General features: G+C 42.0%; 2 protein-coding genes across 4 annotated transcripts; both read right to left on the bottom strand.

The window, feature by feature from the left end:
- Positions 1 to 149: 149 nt before the first annotated feature.
- cyyr1 (cysteine/tyrosine-rich 1) lies at positions 150 to 6,296 on the bottom strand. Of its 3 annotated transcripts, XM_007565278.2 has the most exons (5): positions 6,101 to 6,296; positions 5,865 to 5,978; positions 3,998 to 4,097; positions 3,109 to 3,269; positions 150 to 1,087 (listed from the first exon to the last, which is right to left on the bottom strand). In XM_007565278.2, exons 2-5 carry the CDS (start codon positions 5,941 to 5,943, stop codon positions 483 to 485), a joined length of 945 nt encoding a protein of 314 aa, XP_007565340.1. In that variant the 5' UTR covers positions 5,944 to 5,978; positions 6,101 to 6,296; the 3' UTR covers positions 150 to 482. The 3 variants fall into 3 exon arrangements, with proteins under 3 accessions (XP_007565340.1, XP_016533578.1, XP_007565342.1); XM_016678092.1 differs by having other exon boundaries at positions 5,865 to 6,296; XM_007565280.2 differs by having other exon boundaries at positions 880 to 1,106; positions 5,865 to 6,296.
- Positions 6,297 to 10,838: 4,542 nt separating this feature from the next.
- adamts1 (ADAM metallopeptidase with thrombospondin type 1 motif, 1) lies at positions 10,839 to 16,718 on the bottom strand. Its single transcript, XM_007565277.2, has 8 exons — positions 15,636 to 16,718; positions 14,356 to 14,696; positions 14,135 to 14,267; positions 13,579 to 14,036; positions 13,306 to 13,492; positions 13,032 to 13,210; positions 12,755 to 12,930; positions 10,839 to 12,642 (listed from the first exon to the last, which is right to left on the bottom strand). Exons 1-8 carry the CDS (start codon positions 16,255 to 16,257, stop codon positions 11,901 to 11,903), a joined length of 2,838 nt encoding a protein of 945 aa, XP_007565339.1. The 5' UTR covers positions 16,258 to 16,718; the 3' UTR covers positions 10,839 to 11,900.
- Between the last annotated feature and the right edge of the window lie 1,762 nt (positions 16,719 to 18,480).

Genomic DNA, 18,480 nt, shown 5'->3' with positions numbered 1-18,480 from the left:
CTCAGATCCTACCCGTTTATTTTATAGGTATTAGGGAAACCCATACTTCATTACTGAACTGTGTCTTTAATGTCAATTTACATGGGAATAAGGCAAAAACACACCACTGCGTAGTATATTTAGGTGAATAACTTGAGACTGGATTCTGCCTCTGTATTCAAAAACATATCTTTAATTTACAACACAGGCACTGACACAATAGAGAAACAGTTATTGACCTGATATTTATAATGATGAAGTCCCATCAATTCACAGTTCAAGCACAGTGAAGTCACTTTGAGTTTAAAAAAAATTCCCCTGACATTTAAATACCCCGCATTATTTAAAACGCGGAAAAAAAAAAGTCAGTATATTACAGTCCAGTTTTGAGCTGCCGACTGGTTTAAAGCCATCATTTTTATTATAATGGATTAAGTCAAGTCTTTCAGTTTAATACAAAGCAGGTCCAGATCTGATATAATAATAAAAAAATAATCATTGTTTCAAATAAAAGTGGAGCAGAATAACTCTAAGAATGAAAAAAACAAACAAAAAAAAACAAAAAAAAAAGCAAGAAGTTGTCCGCAGTTTATCGCTGACAATTCCTTCCCACTCGTGATGATGCGGAAAAAAGAAAAAAACATGGTCTTCACTTTCATCAAAGTGTAGCCAATACCTTTGATGTGCACAAACGGGGGCAGAGAGTACAGGTCAGAACAGTTAAGCTGCCAACAAGTTAAGTCTTTCAGACGTGATGAGGCATGAGTGCGTTTCCAATCCTGACCCACATTTTCTCTCAAATGGTTCTCTTCCCACCAGTGGTTCTGCTTCAAAGCAGCGGCAGTGCAGTAAAGCTGAGCATTAGGGGGCAGAGAGAGCAGAGTTGGGGGGTGGGAGGGGTATTCTGAGAATTTTAGTTTGATGAACCCGAAGAGCAACCGCGACGAGTGTCCATTTATGGTCCAACCAGCGTGCGATCTGCATGGCGAGAACTCACTTGCGGGTGAAGCCGGGGTAAGGAGGTGGCGGAGAGTAGTTGGCTTGTTGAGGCTGGGCTGGGGTGTAGGGTGGGGGTCGTAATGATGGTGGGTGCATCTCATAGTCGTAGCTGTAAGGAGGTGGAGGACCTGGGTTATAGAACGATAAAAAACAAAACAAAACAAAACCAAAAAAACACACCCAAAGTTAAAACCACATGATTTAGATTGAGATTTCTTCAAGGTTTAACATGAATCAGGCCCACAACATTTTTAATGAAACTCTTGCACCATCTAGTGGTAGAATTACAGAATTGCACTTTGAAAGAAGTGGATGGGAAGAGTTGGGAAGATAACAAATTGGGAAGTTTTTGCTGAGCCGGTCTCCCATCGAAATAAGTGAAAAGAAAAGAAAAATCTTATTGTGAGAAAAATTTTAATTTATAATGGAAATGATAAAGTACAGACTTTACCACGAAAAACTGAATATTTATGGGACTGTTTTTGTCCTTGACCACCAAAATGCAAGATTAAAGATATAAAAAAAAAGTGTTTAAAAATCACCTAAACTCAAAAGATCATAGGTCCGATTCCAGTTTCAATTTGAAAATCATGAAAACATAACTTTACTCTAGTTTCAACATTAAAAGGGAGATTTCTTTTGTATTTGTTATCATAGGTTAGCATCTAATTTAGAAATGCATTTTAATATTTACTAGTAAATAAATGTTAAAGATTTTGTTTATGCATTATGTGTTCTTTTAATCCCTCTTCCTTTACTTTCCTCTAAATCCCTGTGTATAAATACTCTAGAAACAAACCTGCCTTGCCTCCTCTTATGGTGTCAAACAACAGCTTTAGGACGCTCATGCTGTGATCTTTGAGCGACTGAACCAGGGAACCTACACCACCGTGTCAAAACACAATGACTTCCATCGTGTGTTCCTGCACACGCTGCATAATCATTCATACTGCATCAGGTCAAGCGGTGCCTTCGTGAAACACGATCGGCGCCGCAGGGCAGCGCGAAAGCAGCTCAGCTACTGTCGCATGAAGGGGAAACACAGCTGTGAACGAAACACTGTGAATAAATGATGAGGAAGAGGAGAGAAAATAGCAACACAAAGGCCGAGGAGTGTCACAGAACACCGGCTCTGGTGGACAATAGTATGTATCTATTGTAAAGAAAAGTATTGAAAAAAAAAAAAAACAACTTCTTTTTTTACTCTGTCGCATAAACTCCTTTATGCGACAGAGTTTAAAACGTAGGGGGAAACTGAGTCAAGAAAATTTCCAGGAAAACTCCTAAACTCTTTGGGCTGCTTCACATTTCCACCTCTGTGGACAGCTGGTAAAGTTAGAAGCAAGTTCATGTATATCTCTACATGCTGCTGTATTTTGATACATTGGAATACATTTAAAAAGCTAATTTATTCCAGAAATTAAAACACAGCACAAGTACAAGGCACTTATTTCTGCCTATATGGATGATCGTAGCTGACAAAAAACTCAAACTTCAGTTTCTCTGAGAAGTAGAATGTTATACAAGAACATTAAGGGCTTTTTTTATTATTATTATTATTTCAGAAATGCGTTCCCCGAGAGATGTGTCCAAGCATATCAGTGGAAAGTTCAGTGGAAGGATAAAGTATGGTAGCAAAAAGGTGCACAAGCAAAATGTGGTGCCCAGCTCAAGAACTAAGTACAAAAAGTTTGAAATCGTGTGACAGGTAGAGGAAATAAAAGTGAACATGAGTTATGATAGTGTAAAGAAGGTTACTAGTTCGATTCTTTTTAGCTTTGAGTTCAAGTTTGAAGCATTTTTAAAAGATTTTAAAGTGATATTCTACGGTTTGCACAGTGATTTTCTATTCTTAAAATAATGGAAAAATACTTTTAAAAATCTTGTAGAAGTTGCTTAGCCACAGCACTTTGTTATATTTGTTCAATAATAGCAAACATCAAACTCTTGGTTTTCATAATTACACCCCTTTTTCAGGTAATAAACATTTAACTGCTCGTTTGGTAATAAATTAACCTTTAAAAAAAGTACTCGAACGTCATAAAAGTGCCACTTTTTACCAAACAACCAGGCTTCAAAAGAGGTTTACAGTGTGGTGCAGGAGGCTTTCGGTCAAACACGGCGACCCACCTGGGTAACCCTGGGTAACAGTGTTGATGTAGGAGGTGCTGAAAACTCCGACCCGCGCTCCGCGTCCGTTCTTCATGCACATGCACACGCACAGGAACAGGGCCGCCACCGCCCCCATCAGAAACACCACGCCGAACACTATGCCGGAGATGGCGGTGCCTCTGGAACACACACACATACACACACAACGCAACACACAACGCACGCAATGAGCCATCCAGACGTGCGAGGGCTTTTCATCAACGCTCTCTCCTCTCTGCCATCACTTCTCCAGTGCTGCCATGGAGATGTGCCGCCTCATCTGATCTAGCTCAGCTGTGAGGCGTGCGCAAATCGTGTGACAAGAACATGTGCGCTCGCTGCAGAGGAGTCTGCGAATTGGCACTCGGGGAAAAATAGGAAAGGGCTCATTAGCAGGTTTGTAGTTAGTCAGCCAAGTCTGTCCTCTTTTGCTCCAATTGTATAACAGTTGGTCTCCCCTCATTTGAACCATCCAACCACAATCCAAAGTATCCAAATTGCAATATTTCTTGCTTTCTTTTTTTTTTCTTTCTTTTTTTTTTTTTTAAATCAAACCCAATATCTGACCAGTTACGCTGCATGAAGAAACAGTCTGGACCTACTTTACGTTTTGGAGTGTCCAAGGCTAAAAGCACAAATTATTCAATGCACAGACATATAAGAGGTTTCCTGGCAATAGGGGCTGTTAAAGCCTGGGTACCTTAAATCAGTAGCCACCTCAACTAGGTGTCCTACCTGCACATTACAGACTTTAAAATAAGTTACATTTCATTGAAATCCTCTACCAAAGAGAAGAGCAAGAAAACAAATGAGTTTACAAAAAGACAAGCTTGTCCTTTAGCAACATTTCCTCAGCGCGTTTACTTACGAGAGGACGTCCCCGACGTAGGCGTAATAGGAGCAGCAGAAAGGTGGCGAGCCTTCACAGCAGTACTCTATGCAGCCTTCACAGTGTGCCTCGCTACCACCTGCAAACACACGGCCGTGTTCTTATTAGCACCCTCTTCTCACGCGTAAATAATGAAAAAAAATAAAAATAAATAAGCACAACTCGACATAATAGTGACGGGGGATGAGGACAGACGGCGGTTACACTGGATGGAGACCACTGCACAAAGCCCCATCGTTGTTGCTGTCCTCCTTTTAAATCCCTCCTAAATCCTCAGACTGCAAATACAAATAAATGTACAAATCTTCCCTTTTGAAAGCCTAGGACTATTTCCATAGAGTTGAGTCATGATCTTTGTGTTGCTTGATTCAGCAGGTTGGCTATGCTGAGCAGAACCCATTACATATTCACTACAAATTGTTCAAATAATACAAAATTGTCCACAGGTAAAAAAAAAAACAAAAAAAAAAACACAGCAACAATTACAATCTCATGGATATGAATTGCTTTGTTTGTTTTTCTGGGAACGAGGCAGCGAAAGCGGCCCACGGAGCCCACCTGTTGAATAAAAAGCTGTAGGCTGGCGTGCCGGATGGGGCCGACAATCTAATCTGTGACACACATATCTAATGATGACATCAGGAATGGATGTGGAGAGCAGTTGGGCGCAAGATTTACCCTTTCCTCTGACATTTCACGAGCTCAAAGCCTGGAAAAAAATGAAAGAACTGTAGGCAAAACTTGACATAAAGTGGAGGACGAAGCAGAAAAGCATTAGAAAAATATACAATACTGCAGCTGTGTTAGATTTAAATAGTAAAAGAAGAAAAAAACTGTGATTTTGGTGAAGTCTGATTCAGAATTACAGGACTGGCCCTTTAACCAAGCCAAAAATTACCATGGTAACTTTGGAGGAGCTGGAGACAGTACAGCTCAGGAGGGAGAATAGGCATAACTAGTCATGTGCTCATCTCTAATCCATGGTGGGGGCAGCATCATGCTGTGGGGATGGATCTAAATACACATATCTAGCAATCTAAAATGCCAAGAAGTTGAAAGGTTGTACGGTTTGCTTCATGGAACTTGGATGAATGTCGCTGTGCAGAAAACAAGCAGCACACCCATCTGTGTGCATGTGTATGTGTGTGTGTGTGTGTGTGTGTGCGTGTGTGTGTGTGTACACACACATGTCTTTGCTCAGGGATCTGCTTTGTCTCAGCAATCACTCAAGCTGGAATGATGCGTGCCTGGAGGCAAATATGCACGTTTCAAAAGCAAGAAGTTCAAACACAGGTGGGAAAAACTAATAGAAAGGAAGCAGATTTTCTTTTTTTTGGGGGGGGGAGGGGGGAGCGGGAGTCTAAAAGAGGAAATCAAATGCCTATTTATGATGAGTCACAGTTTTTAAAAGTTTTTAAATCAGAGGAAGGTTATTCTGATTTCCTCCAAGCTGCTCATGTTGGTGACTCACACTCCCTAAACGCTTCCCACTGGCAGACTCCTGGGGACATCTGTCTGGGTGGTCCACTATGAGGTCCTGGCTCCTGTCTCTCCACACGCTGGGAGACAATGGGGGCACCATGTCCCTCATTCCCCTCCTCTCTATCCCCGCCTGCTGTTTTCTCTCCCTCTCTCCACACCATCAGCTTGTCCTCTGAACCCACCAGAGCTCAAATTTCCTGCAGTTTTGAAGGTGCCACTCTGTTGAAAATATCCCTCCTTCATCTTATCCCAGCAGGGATGGTTCTGAGTCAGATTATTAATTAAAACGCCAAGAAGGACCTAATTAATGACTGAAGTGGTAAAAATCGTCACAAAAAAAAATTGACTTAAAAGTTAGACTTACCCGTGAATAAACCAAGCAGCAGAGAGTTCCTCAGAAATTTAAGCGCCTCCGTTCTCCATCTCCTCCAGAGGTTTTCCATGATCTCCTCCCGCTGCGAGCAGTCCTGTTTTCTAACTAGCTGACAGTAGTGGATATTGACAAAACCGCTTGTCTTCTCTCAAAGAAGTAACACATTTGGCATGTTTCACTCGAGCAGTTTAGTCAAAGTTTGGATTTTTTTTCCTCCTCCCTCTTACTTCTCTTCCTTTTTGTGAAGCGAAGCTCCTGGTTTGTTCTCCCCCCACGTGTGGACGCCTTTCCCGTCCCCACACCTCCGGCAGACTGAAGGGTTTTATCCCCCTCTTTTCCTCCCACCGTTTGCTCACTGTCCCCCTGCTGAGTTTACACCGCGGAGAGGCAGGAGGGAAGTCAGAGGCAAGGTGAGAAACCTCTTCCGGTTACGGGTTTCAAAGTAAAATAGGAGAAATCTGTGAGGCAAATGTTTTGTTTTTTTCATGTTTTTATTTTTTTTTTTGCTTTAATTCCCACACCTAAATGTTTAATATAACTTGAGTATATACGGAAAGGAAAAAAAAGCTTTCCAAACCAATCTGGTGCTTACTTGCTGGCTATAGCTAGATTTGCTACTTTTTGGAAAACTGGAAATTCACATTATTTTGCCTGATTTTTGGTTGAAGTTTCACTAACATCATCCAGCCCCTCCACCACAGAATTCAGAATAAAAAATATATATTTAACAGAACCTATCTGACATCATGAAGTAGGCCAAATTATCCCTAACAATACCGTTGAGAAAAGAAGTCATTAAGTGTTAACATTTGAAAGGGATTCGTTTCTTTTTTTATCCGCCATTAAGCTAATCTGGATTTGGACAACTTGCTATAGTTAATAATAATAATTTGTGCTTTCCACCATCAGCTGGTGACCTTAACACCTTAACAAGGCATTTTTGCCCTTTAATGGTGATTTTATGTTTTTATTTTAGATATAAAAAAGGAAAAAAGTAATAAAATTACAATCGAGTCTGTGCATATTTTGATGCTATTTTATACTAGCTAGTTCAGATAAATGATTGAAGCTAACAAGTACAAACACACGTATCCCAGCGATAGTCGTTTCCCTTTTTGGTGCTTTTATTTTGAAGACATCCGCTTCGTCCCCGCGTTTCCCTCGTGACAGTTTACTCCTTGATATAAAAAAAGGAAACCGGTGTGTTTCTTGGCACGTGCACACCTGCGTGCGTGGACGCGCTACCACATCACGACATCTGGCGAGATAAAAGCAGAATCAAACTGTAACCAACCCAAGGTCACACAATGGCCCGTTTAATCACAGCACGACTGCACGACATCCAGTTTTACCCCACTTGTTAAGTTTGCACTTATCTTCTGAAGTGCGGCTCGCGGGGCCATTTGCGGCTCTCTGGTTGCTTTGGTCCTCTTGAGGGGGGGAAATCAGGCTTTGTACACACGTTTTGGGACAATACAATAAAAATAAAAATGTTTAATATACAGCTTGATACAGGAAGTTTCTCATTCATTAACCAGGTTTTGGCATTCATCTAAACACTTCAGTGCTAGCATTTTTGTGGTTATAGCTTAAATTTATGGATTTTGGCGTTTACAGTTTGAACACAATGCACTAAAAGCATTCCTTACAACATAATGCTGCCAGCACCATTTTTCACAAAGGGCGTATTGGGTTCAGAGTGTTACATTACCTTTTGTTTGTGGCTGTTTTTTCCCCATCTTTAACTGTTTTAAGGTAAAAAGACAACAGAAGTAAACTTTAAAAAACTGTTGTAAAATGATGAGTTCCTTAAAAGGGGAATAAAAAGCAATCCAAAGCATCCTGCTATATAATTTTACACATCACCGTAAAAAAAGGGGAATATTTCACCTTCAAAGCTGGAGGCCACGGTGCATTCACATTTAGGTGGGAAAAGTTCATCACATTTTCTCTAATTTAAACAAAACTTTTACAGGCAAAACCATGGGGTGGCAAAAGGATGAGGGTAATTTAGCTCTCGGAAATGCCACCCACGTGGAGCAGTGATGATTCATAATGCCTTCCAGATGTTGCTTTCAAGTTGTAATAAAGTGCTGCGAGAGACATGTAAAAACAAGCAGGTACAACTCAGCAGGCAGCATTTTCAGTTCGAGCACTAAAAAAAGTGACATTTTCTATCATTGCCTTAAAAAAAAAGAGAAGGTTTTCACAAAGCTCCAATTTTTTCACATTTTATTACATTGCTAAAACGGATTTTGGTATTCTTACTTATACTCTACAAATAAATGTATTGGTCTTGCTTTTCTATAAAGAAACAGAAAATTACCCATAATTACAAAGCGAAAGTGTGTTTTTCAATCATTTCTGTAGTGAACGTTTAAATAACAAGAGGCAGGTAAGCATTTACACCTTTTTGGGGATAACAATCAAGTTGAACTCAGTTGCATTTATTTCCCTGTGATACTTGAGATACTGATTGGAGTCTACCTGTGGTAAATGTAGAAAATTAAACCCGATCTGGTCTTTAAGTCCTCCATAATAAGAATGGGATAATTCTGGACAGATTTGACCAGATTACTAGTCATCTAAGAGGGTTCTAACACCAAGAAAGCCTTCAGGAATGCTTTTTTTTTTGTGAGTTTTCACAAATGTAATTTTCCCAACCTTTTTTTTTTAACTGTCTTTGTTCAATGTAGAATAATCTAGAAGAAGGTCTTAGCAGGCTAAATATTTTGTATATTGAACTATTGACAATGCAACTGAGAGTCCACTGTCGCTACATGCTAATTCAAGATGATTCAAAATTAACTTTGTCCCACTTGTTAATTTTGTGTAGATATTTAAATGAAACCATACCTAACTATTATAAAGTATGTCCATAATGTAGTGAAATATGTAGTGAAAATCTACTTTCTAGTGGCGATGAATACTTCGACACAGAAAAATCATGTTAAGTCTGACACATTTAGTGACACATTATATCACATCACAGATTAGGATGATGATGGCCAATCTTCATAAGCACCATTAATTAGAGGTTAATGATTTCCTTTGTGTGGCAAAGCGGAAGACGGTCTTCCATATAGAGCCACAGGAAGTTCAATGTGGGCTCTGGCTTCCAGTGACTCTAATATCCACTAGCTGGAGAGACGCTTGCAAGTGGGGAAATTTACCAAACAATTTTTAAGCAAGGTATGGTGCAATCAAAATTAAAGAGCACCATATCAAAATAAATCACAGAGTAGATTTTTTCCCCTCTCTTCCTTTTTATACTATGTTTCACATGGTTTTGCTTCAGAAAATTGCTGGTGTAGAGTAGCTATGAGACTCGGGGACCGCTTGATTGCTGAATCGAAAATAACTCCTACTTTGATTAAAGCAATTTGGATGCTGAGGGAAGGCAGGTCAAGTTCTCAAAAGGTTCCAGTCCACTCAGGTTGATGTCAGCTTGTTGAGTCGACGCGTGTCTCGAGGTTTGTTTTACGTCAGGAGGGGTGACGTAATTCGGAGCAATCTCACAATCAGCCCGGGCCTCATTGTGATCCAGCGCCATGAGGGAGATGGAAAAATCCCCAGAGCTCTAATATCAGATTAAAGCTGTGAGCTAAGTGATTAATTTAACAGTCCAGTCAATACGTAATATAAAACATTAAAACACAATCATCTCAATACGTTAGAAGTTTTTGTATATTAGGCATTGCTGGATAGGTGCCAAGTCCTGATGGAAAATGAAGATAACAACTCTATAGAGCTTATCAGCAGAAAGTGCTTGAAAATTTCCTGGTAAAATAGTTGCATTGACTGTGAACTTCAGGAGTCAAAGGGGACCAACACCAGTTGACATGGAAACAAAAACCCTGAGAAACTGGAACCTTCACTCTGTACTTCAAGGAACCTGGATTCATGTCCTCTGACTCTCGAATGAACTCTGATTCATCTCAAGACGGTTCAGTTTCACATAACTAGACCATAACATAACTTTTCAGTTTTTATAATAATCCTTTGAAGAAAAATTGTGTAAAGTGTAAGTTTCATTATATTTTTTTTACTGAGACGCACTTCATGCCTACCAAGGTTTAGGTCATAAGATTCAGGAAGAAATCAACAGCTTATTGATGCCCTCTAGTGGCGTACAGAAAAATGACGTGTAAAAATCAAAATGAAAAATAATATATATATAAAAAAAAGATATCCCACTGAAAAATGTGCGGATATTCCTCTGTCATTAAGCTTTGGAGATGTTGCTTCTCAGCATCCTTGTTTGAAAGGTTCAAAGTTCAAAGAAAGAAAAAAACAGGACAAAAGGGTTTTAATATTCCTTTAGAATATTAAAATATTCTAAAGGAAACTTTCTCACTGGTTTGCAGATTCTTATAAACGCTTGGGAGATTGGCTCTGATGGTTCTGGAGTGGTTGGAGATCCATGTGGGAAAGGTAGATTGTGCCACTGGGAGAGGCGGCCCCGCTTTGAAACCAACCATTATAGGGAGGACATGTAGGTAGTGGGAAGCTTGACCTAATTAGAGGACATGCTGGGGCACGGAAGTGACATTGAGTAAATAAATAAGCCATGGACTGTCAAGTGTGCTTCTAGGAAGCTTTTAACTAGTGTGACACGGGGTCAACACTCAGGAACAGAACGGCCTTTGGCCCTCCTGATGAGATTGATGAGAAGCAGGTGTGTGCCAGCTGCAATCTGCTAAGCCCCGCCCTCTAAGAGATAATACGTAGGATCTGCGACAAAGGACTATTTTTATTTAATCTTAGAGAGAATATTTATGCTCCTTTGCACTCTGTGAAGTGAATATTAATTTATTTAGTGACCACAGACCTTTAAGAATCACATTTTTACAAGAACAGGCTTCTGAAAATAGCGTCGTAATGACTGGAAACTGGCCTGGGAAAACATTTCATTCATCAGATGATGTTCTTGAGAGAGCCCAAACATGACCCAAGACAAACCACTCTTGAACAAGTCAAAGTGATGCTTTATTCATGAATCTAGGACCAAATATATATATTTATAAAACCGTATAAATACTCTATATAGTCTACATCCTTCTGTAATCTTAGTTACAATAAAAAATAGTATTTTTTTTTTAAAAAAAGGCAAATGATTATATTTAACAGGCTGTACAAAAATAAATAATGTTCGTATATTCTATACAAAATAAAGGAACAAATGAAACACAAAGCCTTCGCAGAAGGCAAGAGAGACTTCCTTATGAAGTAGTAGCAGGAGACAAGTCCCTCTTTGAGTCTCCAAACAGACACACACACACACACGCACACACACATGCACACACACACGCACACACACATGCACTCCCATACATTCACGCTCTCCTCTTTGGTCTTTTGAGCTCCCCTCATCATTGTGTACATGAAGGCAAGATATGGCTAAAAGACAGTTCTGAGGCATTTTGAGAAACTGGGTAACATGATGTGCCAAAAAAACAACAAAAAAAGAAGACAAAATTGAAGTGCTTCAGGTTTCTGATAAATAAATGTGGACATAGGTTTGAACATAAACACTATGAGCTATCATGTTTTCCATACCTGATGGGGTGAGCAAGTAGATGAGCAATTCTTTATATACATAATATTAGCACCCCCTCTGCATCCCCTACACTACATCTTATTGGTTTGTCCAGCCCAGCTTGGACAAACATTATATAAATGCATAAAAATATTTTGACACACAAACACTCTCATGCTAACACGCCGAGTGTGGTAGCAGCATGCTCTTTCCTGCTAAATTAAGGTAAGATGTGCCACTGCTGACAGGACAGGAGTAAAGATGTGGTCAGCCTTTGCCGCTGCCACGTTTGTTAAATATTCGGCCCTTGGTTGGAGAGAGGGAATGGGTAAATATTGGTAGTCACAGTCACAACAGTTGTGGACTTATGTGTAGCTCTGGTTGTAAACATTCATCAACCTCTTTAGATTGTCCAAGGGAAAAGTGATGCAGGGAATATCTGTCTTTTTGTAGCAGAATAGAAGGAGTTAAGATGATAGATGCAGTCATTAGCAGGCCCTCTGATTGCACATTTCCAGCAGGGGCCGTGGACGGTCTTTGGGGTCACAGTTGTCAAGGGTTAACGTCTGTCCATCATGCCCAATGCAGTGCAGCGGACGTTTGCGGAACCCCCGACCGCAGGTCTTGGAGCATTCTGACCATTGGCCTGGAAGCCAGGAGGGACATGGCTGGGAGGCGCAGGCCCGTGAGACCAAAGGTCGAAGCTCCTCAGGGCAGTCTCTTGATGTACGTCCCTGCGGGTCCAAGCATACAACTTCTCTTTGTTGCAGACCTCCACCACATGTCTGAGAACATGGACCCCATTCCCTTAGGGTCCACTCGGCTCCACCAAACTCCCGGATGGCATTAATTGACGGGCGGCGGCCTCCACTGTTGCTAGAGGCAGAAGCAGCGTTGTTGGGTCTAGGGGCAAAGTAGCTGTACTTAACTCGTGGCCTTGGGGCTTCGCCTACAGACAACACCTGGATGGTGATGGGCTCTGGAAGTGGGGCAAAGCTTCGCAGACGCTCTAGGCTGGCAGAAGAACCACTGTATCTCAACAATGCCCCTTGGAGAGTGATATCAGACTCCATGGTCATTAGTTTATAATCGCCATTTAACAGATATGTCCCATCCTGTCGGCGCACTGCCAGATAGCTGTTATCTTGACGGCCGTTGCCTGGAGAACGCTGTTTAACGTCCAGGTGGGTGGCACCAGCGGGAATAGTTACAACATCCTGATAGCCAGGCCTGGAACAGAGATAGATAGAGGCAAAACTTAGAGATTAAAAACACTTTGATAAATTTGTAATACTGGTATAAAATTAAGATTTAACGCCTTGAAGAGCTGGTATTTTCTTACCTGGAACGGTCCAGAGAGCCTGACACTTTCTTGCAGGAAGATCCGTCTCCACCACAAACACCACACTTATCAAAGCGCCGGTTAGAGCCAATGATACGATCACACCCAGCCTTGACACACTGTCCTTGGACACAAACTGAGGTGGAATCTGGGCTGCAGGGTGTTCCATCAGCCACCTGGGGTCAGCAAAGGGATAGGAAGTTTGTCTTATAACAAAAATCTTAGTGAATATGACATTTGGGACAAATGATAACATAAACTTGTATTATTAGTTTACCTTAGGTTTGAGGACAAAAAAGTATCCAGTCCCCTTAGCCCGACACACCAGTTTGCAGCGGTCTTTTGGTGAAACTCCAGCATACTTGGGCACCCACTCAACACCGTCGCTTGAACCCAGCGACACTTGAGCCGACATATCGTTGTGGGCCAGACACTGTTCCTCACGAAACGACAAGCCTAAGTAGCAGAAGCACAAAGATCAGATTTACTTCTTCCCTGACAACTAAGCCACTTCAGTCACTTATGGTTCTGTGGCAGTCCAAATCTCTTACCGTTGGTGTCTGGGCAGACTTCAGTGTTACAAGAGCGATACTGGATCCTCTTGCCTTCACAGTACTTCCCTCCATTTTTCGGTAAGGGATTGTCACAAGAACGGAAAGAATACTGCACTCCGCCTCCGCAGGTTCGAGAACAATCACCCCAGGGACCCCACATGCCCCAGCCACCACTAACCGGAGTCTAGAAGGAACATACAGCAGAACATTTAGAGAATGCCAGACTCGATTGACACAAAGCAAAAAGTTATGAGAAGCATTTTGTCTTACCTGATGTTCAGCAGCCTGAGTCTTATTTAGACATCGTCCAGCCAAGCAGTAACTCTCGTGCCCACAAGATGTCCCATCAGCCCAGGGGAAGTTCTTGGTCTGGCATACCACCCAACCATTGGATGTGGTCACAGTGCACCACAGAGCTGCACACGTGGTGCTTAAATCTGGGCAGTGCTGGGAGTCCTCCCCAAAAGTGAGGCGACACTGTTGATCAGCACTGTACACTGTTCCTGGCAGTGGCTGAGGGAGCGGCTGAGCCTTGACTGGCTTATCCAGCAGGCACTGACCATGGCCATTGTCCAGAAAGCTGGTGATCATGAGGGCAGAGCAGGGAGACCATGGCTGCCGCTGGTCCAGATTGGACAGGGTGGAAGCCATCATGTGGGAGCTCCAGTGGGCACCATTGACCCCTGAACAAAGCTGGGCGTCATCATGAGGCATGTTGAAGACATGGCCTAAGAGAAATATATCAATTTAGAGTGTTAGCACCTGTATTATGAATGTGAACATCACTATATAATGTTTGAAAGATTTTTTTTCATTATTCACTCACCCAGTTCATGAGCCACTGTAAACGCTGCCTGTAGCCCATCATCCTCAATGATGGAGCAGCTTCTCTCAGGGTCACACACTGTGCCAACATCTGCCATCCCCAAAGTATCACAAGAATGGGCACCACAGAGATCCTAAAGAGGGAGACAAGGGAACAGTAATGTTGATGTGAAGACTAAAGGTTATTTCTTCTCCCCTTTAACCATTTCAAATCAAATTTACCATTCTGGTGAAGAGTATGGCTGTGTCGTAGTGCTCCGGGTGGCGGTCACTTAGTGGGTTGTGCTGCCTCTGCCACTGACAGAAGTTGCGAAGGGTCAGAGCAGCATTGGTCGACACCTGAGGGCCTCGCTCCTCTTCGTACACCACCAGCAGCTTCACCACAGCCAGGCTGATGGAGTTGTGGATGCTGGGATGGTGGTACAGGCGGGACGCCACTGCCATGATGGTAAGAAGGTACGGCTTGAGCCCCGCGCCATGGAACTCGGCCATGGACTGGTCAGCCACCAGCATGATCTCCAAGTATCGTGGGGTGGAAACAAAGCGCCTGGTTCTCCGGTTGGCTGAGGGGAGACACAGGAGAGATCAGACTAAATGGTCATATGATTAAAAAAAATGTTTTTCAATGATTGATTGAGTCCGACAGACTTTTAGAAACTGTTGTACAAGTTGAAAAAGTGTGTTATGCTTTAGATTTTTACCCCCCTTAATAATCAGCCTGGCTTCTGTGACTCACACCTCACACCACCGATGGCTCCTCCTTCTTGGCGGTCTAAAAATTGACCTTTTAGTGTGGAAAAATTATGCTAGTGAGAAAGGGGAGAAAATCCTTTCAGGAAAATAAACTCGGATGGTGCGAGTTGTACCAGGGGGCGAGTTCACACGTCTCGGCTCTGTTGGCCCGGCTGCACCCAACCTCCACCTCCCCTCCCCTTTTCTGTGCTACTCCTCCTCCCGCCTTCACTGCGTCGCCATGGTGCTCCAAGTTAACCAATCAGACTATACATCTGAACAACGGAGGAGGCACTACGTTTGCTCTCACTATCTTTCACAACATATTTTAATGAATAATGAAATAATTATTACTTTAAAATGATGGACTTGGTGTTTGTTTTTTTAAAAAAGATTCACTATATAGGAAGAAAAGATACTTTAATTAAATGTATTTCTTTCAAATTTTGTTATATTTTAAAATTTCTTTTAATTGACATTTTGGCACTTTTGGCATTCCATACTATCTCCTCGCCTGTAAACTGAGAGATGGATGAGTTTATGTCACATGCTGCGCAATATCGGCACAGCACTTCATCAACTTTTTTTTAAACATAAAAATTAGTTTTTGCTTTATTATATTGCACAATCTGAAGAAAACGTTTGTGGTCTTTTCTTCTCTGTTGCAGTATTACTTTCACTCTAACAAAAAAACAAAAAAAAACAAACAAACAAACAAAAAAAGAGTAATAGTGCGTACAATGCACTCCATATTAGCTTCAAATTATTACCTGTCTGGTCCGCGTTAGGGGCTCCGTGACTGGCCTCCTGTTCCAGATTTCTTGGCACCCTCTCCTCGTCCTCGCTGACCCCACACTTGGAGCTGCCTTCCTCAGCCAAAGCCGCGCGACTTCTCCTGCGGACCATGTGCGCACCCTCCTCTTCTCTCCTCGGGAGAAGCTCGCTGGAGTTCAGCGGCTGGATGAAGTACTCCTCACCCTGGAAGTAGAATCCTCCAGTGAGTCCGTGGCACAGGTTGAGCGCGGCGGCGGAGCGCTTCTCTCCGTTCACAGTGCCTGAGAAGAAGCAGCCCGGCTCGGCGGCGCCCTCGGCTTCCCGGACCGGTGCGGACTCGGGGCTCCCCACGACGTGGAAGACGAACCCCGGCGCCAGAAAAGTCTGATCGGGCTCCAGCTGCAAGACCAGCTTCTTCCCAAAAACGTCCAAGCGGTACAGCCTGGTCTGCGCCTCCTTCTCCTCCTCCTCCGCGGAGAGAGTCCGCCATGGTTCGCTTGCGCTCTCCGACTGGTCCAATCTCACCGGCACCACGGTGCTCTCCTTCCAGGCGCAGCGGACTGCGCCGACGCACAAAAGGACGATCAAACCAATAGAAACGCGTGGAAACCACATCATGCAGCCGTGAAATCCAACAAGTGGATATTTTAGGATTTATTTTAAAAAATAATAATAAAAATAATAAAGTCTCTACAGTGACAATCAGTAAAATCCTTTAAATAGACTTTATTTCCACTATGAGTTTCCACAAAACAAAACCAAAAAAAAAAAAACCCACGAATTCCAGTGCAATTAAAGTTACGAGCAGACTTGACTCTTAGAAGAAAAGTCCTTGAGAACAGCAGTAAATTCCAACAGATCGCTTTCTCTCTCTCGCTCCTTTTCCCCCTTCCAGATGTTTCTGGTTCTGGTTTTGAGTTCGGGAATAGAAGGGTCTGGTCTGTTCTCCTGTCTTGCAGTCAGATGAGGAGCCGGTCCCTCCTATTTATTGCATCCCAGCTGGACCACCCCCTTTCCTAAGCGCTCTTTGATTTGGGAGAAGGGGCCAAACCCGTGCGCAAGGAAAACGCACCAGCGACCTGGAGCGCTGCCATGACAATCAATCACTGGGGAGGACGGGGAATCTTTTTTTTTCTTCTTCTTCTTTTAGAGTTGCACACAGTACCTATTTCTGACATATTTGAATTTAATTCAACTTCTGAATTTGTTTTAACGGGTTAGAGTGAACTATCCTGACATTTATATCTCAGCATTTTTATTTATTTATTATTATTATTAATCTTTTTTTTTTTTTGTAAATCTAAGCTGAAGTGACAAACAATGTGCGGCTGATGTGCAACTGGAGAGGAAAAAAGGTCGGTCTGGCCGGGTCTTCCCGAACCATAGTCACCTTCATCGTGCCAAGCCGGCTGCGGTGCGCCCTGACCGGCTTCCAGCGGCTCCGTTCCGCGGGGAGAGGGAGCGCAACGGGGCCGCTGAGGTCTTAAGGTGGAGCGGCTTCTCCACCGGGCTGGATCCGCGCTCCAGAGAAATGAGGCGAACCCCCCCGCCGTCCTTGTGTCATCCCCCGCCCGCTCTTACCTCTCCAACCTCTACAACAGACAGGAAGAGTTTAAGCTTGGGTTTTTAATGAAACAGCCAGAAAAGGACAGATGTTCCAAAATATTCTTTTTTCACTCACGCAAACGTATTTAAATAAAAACAACTAAAAAGAAATCCATATTTTAAATGGAATAAATCACTAAAAAGGTATTTCTGCGTATCACACAAGCAAATATTTAGAAGGTTTAATAAAGAAAGTTGAACTTCAATGCTTATATGACAGCCAGAATTTCCAACTTTGACACACAAAACAGAAATCACTGAAGTTTAAGGCAAGATCCACCTTAAAGGTCTCTGCTCTAAAAGGAGACATAGTGTAAATTCAGTAATCTTCCACTAGATGGCAGTAACCCCTTTGGAAAGCCCTCACGACTCTTGTAGATGCTTTTCATGACGTTTCCAAGGTTTGACCAACAGGTGGCGCCTGTGTATCTCGATTAAAACTCTTTATTTACGACGGACTGACCACATGGGGGCAGTCTATCCATGTAGTTTTCGTTATTGTGCTTTTCAAATACCAATTTCCTTTTTCACTTGTTTATAGTTTATCATATAAAACAAACATCTTTGATGTATAGAATTATAATTTTATTTTTTACTTTTTTATTTTTTTTAATTATGCATGTTAAAGGATCTACGTCATCTCAGGCCAATTGTGTAGAAAACAGCCACATTTCTGGAGAAGTTTATTGTCCAGTAACAACCCACAATGACACTTTGAATGTTACAGACCCCAAGCTCTTATTTATAATTGTGGCTGACCTTTCCTCCGCTGTGGGTCTTGGAGTTCAAGTATGGAGCTCATCAGCAGCTGCTATCACCAAAGTCTTGCGGCAGGTCTGCGTCCAATTGAGTTTGTTTTTTTAACCACGAGCCACGTTAGGATTTTAGTAGCAGTGCCTGATAGCTTAGCCTATTTGCCGCATTCATTTAACTTTATACCCAGGTGGGAAAAAAAATATACTTTAGTATATTTCAAACATACTTAAATTTGTGAAAGTACACTTTAAGTATACTAAGTATTAAGTGTGCTACCTATAAGTATATCTGAAGTATACTAAAAGTATACGTGTACCAATTTCGAAATTAGAACTTTAAACACACTTAAACATAATTGTACCAAAATACACTTTTAATATATTAAATAAAAGTATACTTTAAGTGAGCAAAATATATATTTGCCCAAGTCTAAATATACACTTGCTAAAGTATATTTAAAATATATTTTGTGTATATTTA

The sequence above is a fragment of the Poecilia formosa genome, unplaced genomic scaffold, assembly GCF_000485575.1.
Source record: "Poecilia formosa unplaced genomic scaffold, Poecilia_formosa-5.1.2 Scaffold174, whole genome shotgun sequence".
In the NCBI taxonomy this organism is placed as follows: domain Eukaryota; kingdom Metazoa; phylum Chordata; class Actinopteri; order Cyprinodontiformes; family Poeciliidae; genus Poecilia; species Poecilia formosa.
The sequence above is the reverse complement of the archived record's forward strand: the minus strand, read 5'-3'. Positions and strand labels throughout refer to the sequence as shown.